The sequence below is a fragment of the Camellia sinensis genome, chromosome 15 (genome assembly GCF_055761805.1).
Source record: "Camellia sinensis isolate YWXY chromosome 15, ASM5576180v1, whole genome shotgun sequence".
Lineage (NCBI taxonomy): Eukaryota > Viridiplantae > Streptophyta > Magnoliopsida > Ericales > Theaceae > Camellia > Camellia sinensis.
Window position 1 is genome coordinate 87,523,998 of NC_138975.1, and position 15,716 is coordinate 87,539,713.

The 15,716-nt window shown below is 38.4% G+C and overlaps 1 protein-coding gene across 1 annotated transcript; it reads left to right on the forward strand.

Moving 5' to 3' along the window:
- The first annotated feature begins 14,091 nt into the window (after positions 1 to 14,091).
- Positions 14,092 to 14,502, forward strand: LOC114291178 (uncharacterized). Its single transcript, XM_082908371.1, has one exon. The coding sequence runs from the start codon at positions 14,092 to 14,094 to the stop codon at positions 14,500 to 14,502; it is 411 nt and encodes a 136-aa protein (XP_082764497.1).
- Positions 14,503 to 15,716: the final 1,214 nt, after the last annotated feature.

The following is a 15,716-nucleotide window of genomic DNA, read 5'->3' on the forward strand; positions in this document are numbered from 1 at the left end:
GGTGGCTCGGTGTAGAGAGAGAGATATATAGATAGAGAGTCAGAGAGTGAGAAAGAGGATGAGGTTGGGCATGCATGGAGAGGCAGATGTGTTCTGCGTGTGTATATGTGTGCTGTGTGTGTGTGCATGGTGTGTGTGTCGTGTGTGTGTATTAGTGTGTGTTGTGTATGGTGTGTGTTGTGTATCAGTGTATGTTTTGTATGGTGTGTGTATCAGTGTGTGTGTGTATGGTGTGTGGATGTGTGTCTGTATCAGTGTGCGTTGTGTATGGTGTGTGTTGTGTATCAGTGAGAGAGAGAGATCAGCCAAGGAGGCTGACCCCCCTGTGGGTGTCTGTGAGTGTGTTCTGTGTGTATTGATTTGTTGGAATTTTTGATGGCTCGACTTGAGAACCTCTGTGAAGGTGTCGACTTGAGAACCTCAGTGAAGGTAAGTTAGTAGAGGATGATATGTACAGAGTTTCTCTCCCTCTGGCCTTTTTACTCTCTTTTGAAACTATTCTCTATCACCCACTGAACACCACTCTCTCTCAGCCATTATTTTTTTCACCACCTTTTTTATGTCTCTTTTTTTAGCCCATTCTCCAGAGAGAGATGATGAATAATCCTCTTTTTAATAGACCACTGAGAGAGAGAGTGAGTGGGAGCCATCGGCCCATGTGTGTGTGTCTCTGTGTTTTCGCCCAACTCCATCCAGCGAGAGAGTAGATATGAGAGCAGTTGTGTTTTTTTTCTGTGTGTGTCCCCTCTCCACCCACTCTCACATGCTCTCTTACATTATTCACTCACGAGAGAGACCTTTGCATTTTTTTTGCTGCCATTCTCACCTGCTCTCCTCTCTTCTCTCTTTTTTTGAAAAAACAATAATATTCTCCACCACCACATGCTCCTTGACCCTCTCTTCCACCATCTACCGAAAGCCAAAATAATATTCTCCATCTTTTTTTTCCCTTCCCCCAAAAAAAATACTCCGGACCACACTCTAACTTTTCTTTTTTTTGTTTTTCATTGTTTTCCTTTTTTTGTTTTTATTTTCTAATTTGTAAAATATACCAATTTATATATAAAAAAACCCTAAAAATATGTACAAACAAATAACATTATATAAAATTATAAAATACTATAAATTAAAAATATTTTAGTGATATAAAATAATTTGGCCAAAATGAGTGAGATTTGGGATTAAAGTTTCAATCTGATTTTTCTGCTGAGATATTCAAAAAATGGCATATTCCAATTTTCATCATGGAGTGTTCAAAAGAAAGTGCCTAAGTCTTAGGGCTGGTCAAAATGGGGTGTCTACAATCGCCCCTTCCACCATTAGGTAGATATGGCGAGTTTAGGTAGATTCCTTAAAGGATCTCCTTCTTCCTTGTTTGAGTACATGCTTTGTTGGCACGCTACTTCTCCTCTGAGGCTAACTCAATTTCTTCCTCTCGATAATGTTTTAGCTTCCTTGGCATCTTCTCTCTATTACCGGATTCCCATCCAGACTTTTCTTCGATTTTGACATCGCTCTCCCCTAACTTGACGTCCTCTTTTCCTTTTCCTTTCACCTGCTCCCGAGCTAGTTTTGATCTCTATATCTCCTCCATTCTCTCTTTTTGAAATTGTTCCATCGTTTGTTCCCTTTCGGCGATAGTCATGTCCTCAGACTTGTTGTTCCCGTCAATTTCTTCTTCTTTCGGACCCTTTCCTTCGGTCTTCTTTCCTTGAATCTTGATTGTCTTCTTTTTGTTTGTTTCTCTATGTCAGATTCCTCTTCACTGCTTAACCACCCATGGCTAGATTCAGGCTGGCTCGGATCCCACCATTTGATCTGCACTCTACCCACATCCCCTCAAAGAAATAGAGGTTCTCTAAGTGTTCCTCTATCTCTGCTAAGTCATCAAGATTTTGTTCAGGCCAGACATCAAGACTTTGTTCAGGCCCATTTTCCCCAACACCATTGATGCAGAGTAAGTCTGGTAGTGTGATTGTTGGCTTTGGTTGGTCAAAAGCCACAATATGTTGACTGGGATCCTACTCTTCCATGGGTGATGGTCCCTTCTCCTCAATCTACATATCAGACAACCCTTCTTTCAGTGACTTTCCCTTCTCTTCAACTGCCACCACTATAGGCTTTGGTTGGGTTTCGAGTGTTATATCCATCATGTACAAGTCTGTGTCTTCAGGAATAACCACCTCGGGTTAGGCAAATGGGATGGTTTGTATATGCTAGGGTTGAAGGTAGGCAATAGTGTTTGGATAAGGTTGATATTTCTGAGTGAGGGGACTTGGTTGTGGACGGGGAGTGGATTGGTGGTTACATTTAGCTTTGGGGTTGGAGCTATGATCTTATTATCGATGAGATCTTGGATCTCATGATGAAAGTGAAAACAACGGTTAGTGGGGTGACTATGCCTGCTGGTGGAAGATATAGTATTCAGTGGGGTCATGTTTGGCTAGAAGCGGGTTAGAGAGAGGTCGAGGATCAAAGGGCTTAAGATGCCCTTTGTCCATTAGAACCTTGAGAGCACGAGCTGGGCTCATGCGAAGAAGAGTGAAGGTTCTAAATTGGTTTTGAGTTGGGCCGGTGGTTTGTGAGGTTGTGTCAGGAATGGATCGGCTATCTTAGTTGTTGTGGTGACGGTACTGATTTTGGCAGGCCTAGGAATAGTGCTATTGCTAGCATTGGTACCCCTAGTAAACGACTTTTTTGTCGATTCACTTGTTCGATGGATAATTCCCTTCTTGAAAGCACTCTCAATCTGGACCCCTAATTCATATAAAGCAGCGAAGGTAGATAATGGCGCGACTATCATCCTCTGTAACAAGTCTGGTTCAACATTTTAAACTACCAATCGAACTTGTTCCCTCTCTGAAGGCTTGTTTGTTATTCGAGCTACCTTTGGCCTCTATCTAGAACTGAAGTCGATAAAAGGTTCCTTGTAATTTTGGAAGGTTGTCTCCAATTTGCTGATCGTTACCTCCATCTGAGTATTGTAGAAATACTGATTAACAAATCCCTCAGATAGTTGTTCCCGGTTCCGCTTGGTCGAGTCTTCTAGTTTGGCATACCAAGTGGCTGCCACTTCTGATAAGGTCCTTCCGAATAATGACAATTTCCGAAACTGCGTCAAACCCATGGTTTCAAGATATTCGTGAAGAGACGAACATGGACGATAGGATCTCTACTTCTATCAAATCTGTCAATGTACGACATTTTGAACTTCTTTGGCAATCTCACAGGAGCCTCAGTACAACCATTTTCAATGTCTGGGATGAAATTGAAGCCCTGAGATTTCTTAAGCATCTTCTCCAGCTTGGTGATTTTTATCATGGCAGGATCGATGTCATTGATGTCGAAAGGAATATGCCCTCTGTAAGGCTATGCCAGAGGCTTAAAAGCCTGAGCTTATGCTAACACCTCTTGGGGATCTGGAACTTGAAGGTTTTCAGCTAGCAGAGGTGGATCAAGATTTGGTTGGGTAGCCGAGACTAGATATGTGGTAGATGCTAATGCCCCAGATAGGTGTCGCATTTCAACAATGGTCTGATCTTGCATAGCTATCATCTGGTTCAGTGTATCCATGGCCTATTGGAATGTTGTCATCACAGCCGTGACTTCTTCTGCACTTTGTGCCATTATAGATCTAGGCGAATTATATACTGGTTAACTGAACGGGTGGGAACGAACAGGTGACTGATAAGTGCTCTGTGCTAGTGATAATTGCCTGTTTCTTCTCATTCGAACAACTGGTAGGAGAGAGACTAACACTGGATGACCGTCAATTAGATCTCAAATTTTGCAAAGCCTACCGGCGTGAGTCCACAAAACTTGGGGGATGTCAGGTCTCTCTGAAGCTATGATTGCAAGAATACCTAGCAAAAGAAATAAAGAAAAAGAAAAGAAATAATCAAAAAACAGACAACACCTTGGCCCAAATTTGCAACAGATATGATCACAACTATATGACCGTATTCCCTACTGATAAAACTGAATTCTGCCCCACAAACTGATATCGAACTGGTAATCTGAATTCAAGAACCCCTATATAGATCCAAAGTATAGCACATAGTAGGTAAAGAGAGCCAAAACACCCCTATAAAGGGGTAGGGTTACCATGTCCTAGCTTTGGCATGATCTAGAGTTTCACTACTTCAAACAAGCGAGATCACAAAATCCTGAATATGGGTGAGCATCTTGTCCTAAGTTGGAACAGTCACTAGAGCTTTACTATATATGCTAGGCCAATTGGTCAAAAGGGTACCTCAGCAAGGTTACTTAATATACCTCTCACACCTAACACTGAAAAGTGAAAGGAGGATCAAGCGGTACAGTGGTAACCCAGATCCAAAGGTTGTGTTCCCAACGTAACATTGCCTACGTCCGACCAGCCTTTTGGAAAGCTTTTGGCAAGCCTTCGGTAAATCGTCCAAGATATCAGATGGTAAACACAATGACTTAAGAGCACCAATGCAAATGCAATGCAAAGAACGTATACATGTAGATAAAACGTCACATCATGAAGCTCGAGTCAAGTTCTCTAAATCCCCAGCAGAGTTGCCACAAACTGTAGTTGGCTTTTTCATGCTCCTCGGAGGGGTTTAGTCTTCTTGAATACGATAGCCCTACAAATTCGGACTCCCGTGGTTTTGGATCTGGTTTCACAAGTGCAATGCGAAATAAAAAGAACAAATGACAGTCCAAATCTGGCAAATCTTAGAAAATCCATTAATCATCAAAGATGCCAAAAATGGATTGCATTTCCAAATTTTAGAGTCGCCACCTACATATGTTTGAGAAATTTAGGAAACTCGTGACTCGTGCCAAAGGCCACTTGTCCTTTGTAACCAAAGTTGTCTCCGTTCAGAAACTTAGATATGAGAGGGGAAGGTCATGAATTGAGCACCCCCATCACCCGTTCAAAGATTGGCCTCTACTAATCATGATGTGATTTTTTTTCTACATTATATGCTCTTGTTATGATTTTATTACCTTGACTTACTATGTGAGGCACACAAGTATCGACTGTTTTGCTTGCTTTAGAAATGACTTGATTTTATGTGATTTGTTTTTAAAAGAGTTTTGAGTGCGTACAACTCAAAAGGAAAGAAATGAGCTCATACATACATTTGATTAAAATCATCCCCAGTGCAAGTAAAATACCCTTCATACACAGGCATTCAAACAGTTCATTTCGAGTAAGCACGTAGCCTCATGGTAAGATGCTAAACATGGCAACAATCACACACATGAATATGCTAAAGCCAAAAAGGCTTATAATAGACTCGACTTTCTTCGCGCACCCCCCTTTCGGAGAGGTGCGAATTGGTCTCCTACAGTTCGGACTCCTGTCACGGTTCTGAATCTAATCTCACAAAGTACAATGTGAGACTGATAAACACCAAAGAGTCTAATCCGGCAAATCATTTTGGAAAATCAGATTTTAGATCAAATAATGCCAAAACTGGACTGTTTTTCCAGATTACAGAGTCGCCACCTAAATATTTTATTTTTGGGAAATTTAGGAAACCCTGACTCGTACCGAAGGCCACATGTCCGTCATCACCAAAGTTGCCTCGGCTCGGGAACTTGGGTATGAGAAGAGAAGGTCATGCAATGAGCACCCCCGCTCGCCCGATCAAAGGATCAGCCTCTACTGCCGTGATATGTTATTTTATAAACCTCATGTGTTCTTATTCCAATTATTTGCTAACTTTACTATGTGATGCACACATACAAGTATAGACTAAATCGCGAGAATTGGAACAAAACAACTCATGTTTGTTTTCGAAAATGGTTTGAAAGTGTCACTCGCAAGTGGGCTAAAGCACAGGTTTGCCACCCTCGGGTGGGCTTAAAACATGATTTTGTCACTTCGCAAAGTGGGCTTAAAACTCACATTCGTCAAATTGTTCCAATTCAAGCAATAAAGTCTCTACCCACAGGCATTCATGCAGTTAAGCACTTAAGCAAATAGCCTTATGGCAAGCATGCTATCATGGCAACACTCACACTCATGCAAGTATGCTAAAGCGTAACACTTACAATGTACTCCAAGCCAAAACAAAAAACTAGTTAGAAACAATGCATGATCCTAACTATGCATAATGCCTAACGCAACACATGCAATATGCGATTAATAGGCTCGGCTATCTAAGATGGCATATGAATGCAACAATTTGATACATGTATTCAAATAAGTATTGGAATATGATGTAGTTTGAATGATGTGCCGAACCTAATGCATGCAAGACAAATGAATGGATGCAAACATACGAAGCATAAGGTATGCTATCAAAACATGCCTTAATCTAACCATCGAAAGCGGTTAAATAAAAGGGAGAAAGAAGTGGAGTTGGAAGACATGCACACACACACGCACGCTTATTACAACATTGTGCCCTCGTAGACAAGGGTCCGAATGAATAAGCTAAGCTAATCAAACTAATCTAATTAAACTAATTAGACTAATTATTAAAAAACAAAATAAAAAAATAGCTAAGCTAAGCTACTTAATTATTACAACACTTAACTAATTAGCAAACTAATTAATTAAATTACAAAACCATGGTAACTAAACATGTAAAGCATTAAACCGCACTGCCTCAGCTCTGCTTTAGGAAAGTAGATATGCATGCATTCGGTTTTCGCCCCGAAATGCCTTCTGATTTGCTCTTGAGAGACTCTGTTTGCAAGGCTGCTCTAAGAACTTTCTACTCCATCTTACCAATTCACTGCTGAGGAATGCACCAGTTGCCTGCTGGCCTTAATTGGTTGCTGCCGGCCACCTACTGGCCAAAGATGTAGCACTACCGGCCATCAATGTACTAGTGGCGGCCACTGGTGTGCTGAATTGCCACATTGCAACAGAACACAGACAGAGGAAAATTAAGGGTTTTCCAAGGATATGTTTGTACCATGCCCCTCCTTATCATCTCAAAACATCAAAGGAGTAGCATTCTTGGATCCAAGACCACTAATCAAACATTTCAATGCATGATGGCCAAAGATCCAAGTTGTACACTTTCAATGAATGCACAAAACAAGACTCTAGACCACTACCCTATCATGCATGATCAAGGGTGATGGAGACAAAGGAGATTGGCTCATTTCATCACTTTGAGTATGAAATGCTCCGATCTTCCTTGTGTTCAATATAACGTCCGATTGAACACATGCAGTGCAAACACAACATGCTTATCTTGTTCATGTTTTACTTGTCCAATTCTTGTTTACACATTTTACATTACCGATTAATCCTTTAACCGATTAAGTCCAATGTGAAAGTCCTCTAATTGGAAAGATGGCCTAAGCCACAAGTGCCTTGAGCATGAAAGAGGCCTTATGCTGTTGGTTAGGAGGAACCCTCAAGAGAGGGTTAAAACCATTAGGCATGAGAGCCTCAAGTTCACACTCAAGCCAACAAGGGGCTCAAGGCCACTTTCAAAGCAAATTAAAAAGTGAAGAATAGAGGGAGGTTGCAGACTTTTTAGTGCTAAAATGGCATGCAAAATAATACTACAACATGTAAACAACTCATGTACAACATGTTAAGAGCCAAAAGCACTAAAGCTAGTGAAGAGCACTACACTAGAGGCATGCAATATCAAGCTCAACAGACCAAACCAGCTCTAGACAAAGCTTAAATATGCCAAATAGTGGCTGAAACATGCTGAGATAGAAGCATAAAAAGCAAGAAAACATGCTCATATGTTGGCTCATAAACAAGGCTCAAAGCACAACTCTCAAAAGCAATGAAAGAGTGAGATAAGTGAGAGTGTGACAAAGTTATATGCATTGAAATCACATGTAACATGATGCTACAACACACACACATCTCAAACACTTCATACTTAAAGCCATAAAACAATGAACTAGTGAAGGCCATTACACTATAGCCATGCAATACAAAGCTCACAAGGGACAAACACTTTAAAACAGTCCTAAAACAGCTTTAAAGGTGTCTTAAAACATGCTTGGTGTAAGATAAAAAAAGGCTAGAATGAAAGGCCAACACATAGCACAAACTAGACAATTAAGCACAATTGCACTACAAGCATACAAAGCAAGCCTCAAGTGGCCAAACTAGCTCAAAACAGAGCTAAAACAGGTCAAAAAAAGTAGCAAAAACATGCTGAGATCAAGTCATAAGATGCTAGAAAAACATGCTCACATGTTAGGCTATCTACACATGCAAATAAGACACAAGAAGGGGAGGCCAACCCCTCCTATTTTGGACCTCAAAACATGGTTTTTGTCACTAAAAAACCTCTGAGTTTCAGTGGTAAAAAGGCCCAAAATTTTTGATTTGAAGGTGATGAGAAATGGTGCAAAAAGCTTAACAAGCTAAAGAGCAAAAAAGAGGGACAACCCCCTAACTCACAAAGGCTCAAACCACCACTTTTAGGACTAAAAAATATAACTTTTTACATGTCAAAACCAGCCTTGAAATGGTGGAGAAAGATGGCAAAGCTAGTATGAAAAACAAGCTTAAAAGGAGAGAGTTATACCTCTTGAAGCACAATCCAATTTTAGGTAACACAACCAAGCAAAATCAGCTTCAAGAGCTCCAAAGAGGCTCCAAGAGAGCTTCAAGCAACCTCAGCCCAAAGATGAACCACTCTTGTTAAGGGTTGATAGGTTAAAAATTGATATATGCAAGCTTCTAAGCACAAAAGCTTTAGAGAGAAAGAAATTTAGAGAGAGAGGATTGTAGAGAGAGAGGCTCCCAAAATATATCACTCCAAAATTTTTCTAACCTCTCAATATGAGAGATATGGCCTCTATATATAGCAAAATACAAGCCTTGGTCGAAAATATCATCCAATGGACAGCTGGAGCAATCTGGAAAAACTGGAGAAAAATATCTGCAAAAAATTTGAGTTTTGGACATCAGTGGCTGGCCGGCCATCATTGATGGCCAGCACATGTCCATTTGTGGCCTGCACTGATCATCAATGGCCGTCACTGCATCATCCATGGCCGGCACTCTTCACCAATGGCCGGCTGAAAAAATCTGCTCTCCAGGTCGAACTTCAAATGGGCATATCTTCTTCGTATGGACTCCTTTGCATGTCATTCTTGTGCCTAAATTGAAGTTCTGGAAGTATTCTTTCCAATGGTCACAGCCTCACATCAAAATTCCAAGTGTGCTAAGAGATATCCTTCTTTTAGTGAAAACTGCTCAGTTTCGGTCCAACCAGATTGATGCCTAACTTTAATCAGCCATATCTCCCTCATCTGGCGTCGACTTAAGGAGATTCTTGAATGTAAAATGAAGCCCCGAAAGTCCACTTTCCAACGATGGTGGCCTCATAGTTGAAATCCAAGTGTACAAATGGATAGGCCCGATTTAGCGAGGGCTGCTTGATTCTCTTTTAACGGTTGACGCCCAACTTCTCCCCCAACTAATTTTCTTCCCTCTCCTCCAATTTTCTTCAACTCCAAACCCCTAAATAAGGTGTTTTAAATATTTATTCCAAAGAGTTCACCTCTCCTTCATTTATTTCACTTTGTCCTTGCTCAGTTTACTAAAAAAACGTAACATTTAACGAAATGCGAGCCTCGGAACCTCGTAGGAACTTTTTCAAAAACTATTTTGAAAGCGGGGGTTTTAAGGTCTAAAATCTTTTGGTCAAAACGCTTTGGTGCAAAAAGGGCTGTGAGGTTAGGATTTGAACCTCCTCTTGCTGAAGAAATCGAACCTTTGCACTGTACAAATTTCACTACCAAGTAAACAATTAGTGGCGCCCAAGTCTTAAGGGCGGTCAAAAATGGGGTGTCTACACTTACCTAGTACTCCGAGGTAAGCCAAAGAAAAAGAAAGCAATTATAAAAATGCATGACCCTAACAATACACATGACTAATGCAACACATACAAGAATGCAACTATTAGGTTCAGCTTTATTATGTCATATGGATTAACTCAAAGAATGCGGTAGCACACGTATTCAAGCAAGTAGAAAATGACAATGATATTCAAAATGATGAACCGAATCTTAATGCATGCAAAAATGAATGCAAAGCATGCCAATGATATGAAACAAAAATGTGATACTACATACAACCATGGTAAGCATATAAATAAAAGAGAGAAAAAAATGGGAGTTGGAAAACATATATCATGTGTTACAAATTTGCCCTCGCGTAAGAGTGTTCGAATGGCCTAATTAACTAATTATTACAAACACCAATGAATGAACTAATTAATTATTACAAGTCCAAATGAAAGCAACTAATTAATTACATAATATGAATCTCGAAGATAATCTAATGAACTTGAATGAGCAGCGAGTCACATACGCACAAGCACGAACATCCTTCTGAACCTCTTTATTTGCTGCCAAAAGCTGTTTGTTTTTAAAAAAATCTACTATGTTTTGCTGGAAAATACCACTGTCGTACAACATTCTTGGCCGGTCAGCCTGATCAAGGGGTCGGCCGTACAGAATAATGGCCGGCCGGCCACTGTTTCTGGAGAACACCCTGCTACAGCAAAACTGGAACAGAGTAAAACAGAGGGTTTCCAAAAGCTGTTCATCCTTCCTGCTCCCTCCTGTCATGAAGATTTTCAAGGAGGGAGTAGGTTTGCTTCCCAAATCATCAACCATAGCAAGGTTATTGCATGATGATCTTTGGAAGCAAAAGGAAAAGACTTGGCTAAACACACAAAAAAGTGTTATGCTCCTTACCTCCTTCCTATCATGAACCTTATTCAAGGAAGAGGTAGACATGCTTAACTCACCAAGTCACAAGATAGTACGTGATGATCATAGAGCAACCAAAATGAAAAAAAGTAACAACTCAAAAAGTGTTGTCAACTCATCTTCCTACTCATGGAATAAGGATGAAACATCCCTTTCCGTGCTTCAATTTGGAACTAGAAAGTAGTTTTCAACACTTCTCAAGAAAGAGCTCTTTAGGAGCAACAAAGCAAGTAAGGGGAAAAAAGACAAAAAGCAAGCTATCTATCAAAGCTTAAACACACAACTTGCCAAAGTTGTTGACAACTCCTCTTCTTCGTGGAACAAGGATGAGACATCCAGTTCTATTTTTCAAAAATGATCGATAAGAGAGTTTTTCAACAATTTGAACACGGAAGCTACTACCTAGCTTCAAGGTGGACAACAATAATATGAAACTAAGAAATTTACACTAGATAAGTGAACTTGCGGTGGGGTGGCTAAGCCTAAGCTCTAATCCTCCCATGACCACAAGGTTCCAAGTTACATAAGGAAAGCTAAAAACGATCAACTCAACGAATTAGCCGCTATATCCTAAACACGCCAAATGTGAGAGGGCTTACAACAACACAAATATGATATTCAAAGCATAGGAAGTAAGAGCACATGTAGCAGGGAGGACTAGGACCCTTTGATAAGCCCATATTCACTTTATATCACACAAAAACAACCTAAAAACAATGCTAAAAAGGTACTGAAATTTAATCAAATAAAGTGAAAAGAAAGTAAAAAAATGAAAGAAAAATAGAGGGATGCACAACACGTGAACTAGCCAATGAAAGGGTGACTAGCTCACTCACTCTTAAAAAAAATTTAATTACAATTTAAGCTTAAAAAAATTTTTTGAAATCAGTATGAAAGTACAAGAAAAAGAAAAAGAAAAGATGGTTGAAGAGTTCAAAGATCACCTCTTGAAAGAGAGGATGTTCTTCTTAGTTCACAAACCACAAGCTAAACACTCTCAAGGAGCTAAAATTGTGTTAAAGAATCTCAGCAAAAGCTTCAAGTTTGAGCTTGTAAGCAAGGTTTTAAAACCCGGACCGGACCGGCCGGTTCAATTGGTTGAACTAGTGATCGGGTGAAGTTCCAGTCCGGTTGACCCTCTTAACCAGTTCAAATATAAAAATCGGTGTATTTTAAGAGAATCAGTGAAACCGGTGGTTTAACCAATGAACCGGTCGACCCGTTCACGGATTAATTGAATCGATCCAGTTTGCTTATGCTATATATATAAAAAATAAAATTTTTCATTTCTGATCTTCCAGGGCAGCCATCTAGGGCTTTTGTACTTCTTCACACAAGTCTCTCTCCCTCTGTTAAGCAGCTGATCTATTTCTCTCTATTTTTTTTCATGATTAATGAATAAAGTTCTCAACTTTACATACAGATTCACCACCATTACTGCCAAAGAATCTCAACCTCCAACCTCTAGGTACTACTTTTGTGTAATTTGTTGGGCTACTTAGTGATCTTTGATTTGGTTTGAGCCTTGAGGGAGTTGATGAATCTTTGATCTCCTTCTTCGTTTTTCATAAAATTTGGGTCTAGTTGAAGAAGGCTCTGTTTTCTATTTTCCTTTTACTATCTCACAGAAAATTACAAAAAAAAAAAAAAAAAAAAACCCCTCTACTAATTTGTGTATATTTGATCTCCTTCTTGTTTAGCATTATATGAAAAAATTCTCTATTTTTTTCATTCTATAGATTATAGACGGATAGATTTACATAGAGATTGTCGTAGAAAATTACAACAAAAAAAAAATTACATCGAGATTGTCGTTGGAAAAAAAAAATCCTCTACTAATTTGGGTCTATTTGATCTCCTTCTTATTTAGCATTATATGAAAAAAAATCCTCTATTTTTTTCATTCTATAGATTATAGATAGATAGATAGATAGATAGATAGATAGAAACATAGAGATTTTGAAAGAGAAATACTAGCAACAAACAAATTACACCCTCCTGATGCTGTTGTTGTTGCTGTAGATAGAATGAACATTTTTTGTCACATGATATAATAAATAAATTGTTTGATTTCCTTTTTCTTGCTTTGGATACCCATGAATAATTATGATTATTCTCCTTTTCTTATTACCTATTTTACTGCATCCATCTAATAATTAGAAGAAAATTAACTTTCAAATTTTGAACTACACTTAATTTAATTATTGTATTGAATCTGACTTTTTTTTCTTTTTTTTTTTAATTGAGTCTCTGGCCAGAATAAGAGTACTTTTTGATTATGATTATTGTATTGTATTGTATTGTATTGTATTTGAATCCTACTTTCTAGAATATTAATTTGAATAGGAGTACTTTTTTTCTTTTTTTCATTTGTTCTTATTCTACCTTGTAGTTGTAAGAGATGTCATCTGGCAAGAATTCAATAGCTAATTCCACCTAATCCACAAGGGGAAAATCTGATATTGCATAGGCACATGTTATCGAGGGATGAGATGTCAATGAGAAAAAGACCTACTCATGTATGTATTATGGGAAAACTATTAAAGGTGGAGGGATTAAAAGAATGATGCAACATCTTGCAAAGAAGTCAGGCGAGGTTGGGCCATGTAAAAAAGTTCCCCTAGATATTTAGTATCAAATGCACGAGTCTTTGAAAGCATTTGATGAAAAGAAGAAGCAAAGTGAAGAAAATTATGATCAATTAAATCCTTATGGTCTAGGTGGTTTTCAATTTGAGGGTGATGATGTTTACGTTAATGTTGATGATGAGGCTGATGAGGTTGTGGAAACAATTCCTTGGAACAATAAGGGAATTTCAATCAATGAAGGAGCTGGAAGTGGGAATAAGAGTAAAGCACCAATGACACAAAAAGGGAAAAGGAAGAAACATGAACCAACAAAAATCGGTGATCATTTTGCACCAAGGACTACTTTGGGTTCTCAACCAACTATCAAAAGTGCCCTCCAAACTAAAGAAGCCATACATAGATCACATATGATTGTTGCTAAATTCTTTTATGATACTTGTATTCCAATCAATGCTATGAACTCCATTTATTTCAGCCCATGTTTGATGCCGTAATTGTCATTGGTCTAGGATATAAAGTCCCTACTTACCATCAACTTCGAGTTCCTTTATTGAGAGACTCAAAAAAAGAGCTACAATTGTATATTGACACTTTGAAGAGTTCATGGGCTGCATATGGATGTACTATTATAGGTGATGGTTGGATTAATGGTAGACAAAGAAATCTAATAAATTTTCTTGTCTATAGTCCTATGAGAATTGCTTTTATGAAATCTATTGATGCCTCTGATGCTGTCAAAGATGCTACTCTTTTTTCTAAATTGTTTCTAGAGGTTATTGAGTGAGAGGGAGTGTCGAATGTTGTTCATATGGTGACAGATAATGGAGCAAATTGTAAAGCTGCTAGAGGACTTGTAAATGCAACTTATAAATCTATAAATTGGTCTTCATGTGCAGCTCATTGCTTGAACTTAATCTTAAGTGAAATTTCCAAGATGAATCATGTGCATGAGCTTGCTACTAAGGCATCAACGGTGACAAGGTACATATACAACCGTTCATGGTTGTTAGCTCGGTTGAGAAAGAAGAAGAGTTCGACTGAAATTGTGCGCCCAAGAACAACGCGCTTTGCCACTAGTTTCCTGCCATTGCATAGTATTCATGAACATATGCATGATTTGCAAGCTTTGGTGACAAGTAAGGAGTTTGCAAGTTCAAGGTTTGCCAAAGAGAAGAAAGGAAAGGATGCCATTGATATCATTTTAGATAACCAATTTTGAAAGGATTGCTTCATCACTGTTCAGATTGTTGAGCCACTTATGCGTCTCTTGCGTATTGTTGATGGAGATGAGAAGCCGTCCATGGGATATGTTTCTGAAGGCATGTATGGGGCAATCAACGGTATTAAAGATATTTTCAAGAGAAATAAGAGGTTGTATAGGCCTTACACAACAATCATTAAAACTCGTTGGGATAATCAATTACGGAAGAATATACATGCGCCAGCTTATTGGTTGAACCCAACTTTTCAATATGATCAAGCTTCATTTTGCAAAAAGTCAGAGGTTATGAATAGTGTACTTGATGTGATTGAAACTAAAGCCACATCAAGTAAAATGAAGCTCATGAATGAACTTAGATTGTTTCGAGATCGACAAGAAATTTTTGGAAAAGAGCTTGCCATTACTACATCCAAGAAAACACAACCTAGTAATCTCTTCTTTTTTTAAAAAAAAATAGTAATTATCATTATTATTTTCTTTTGATTGGAATATTTTATCTCATTTATCTATTTCTTGTTTCTTGTTTCTTTTTTCTTTTTTTTTTATAATATCTCTCTTTCTTTCTTGATAATAAGATGAATGGTGGAAGATGTTTGGACATAGTGCTCCAAATTTGCAAAAGTTGGTCATTTGAATTCTTAGTCAAACTAGTAGCTCTTCTGGGTGTGAAAGGAATTGGAGCGTCTTTGAACCCATACATACAAAGAAGAGGAATAGACTAGAACATGATAGGCTTAATGATCTTTTGTACGTTCAATACAACTTGTGATTGAAGAATAGGTAAATTAATCTTTCTCATGTAGTAACTAATGGATTCTTTATTTTATTCATTTATTTAGTCTTACAATTGAATCAATATAGGAGGTATTACAAAACAAGGAATTATGAGCATTGACAAAACCGAGTTTTATATTATTGAAGAAGAAAGACTAGAACAAGAGAAGCCTCCATTTCTTGATTATGATGAGCTCGAAAAAATGCTTTATGAGGAAAATGAGCCTTCACGATATAAGAAGCAATGTCATGGTCTACGAGATGGTTAGAAAATAATGTTTCATCATTATGCAACAATTTTTTATTATTTTTTTATCTATCATTATCAAAATGATGGCTTAATGATTTTATGTTAACTATTGTAGATGATGTTGAGGATGATATGGAGGTAGAACTTCTTGGAGATGATATCAACTTGGGATCTTTTGGTGACGTGA

Excerpts from the sequence above, each read along its gene's own strand:
- LOC114291178 (XM_082908371.1), top strand. The coding sequence starts at position 14,092 with ATGGTGACAGATAATGGAGCAAATTGTAAAGCTGCTAGAGGACTTGTA.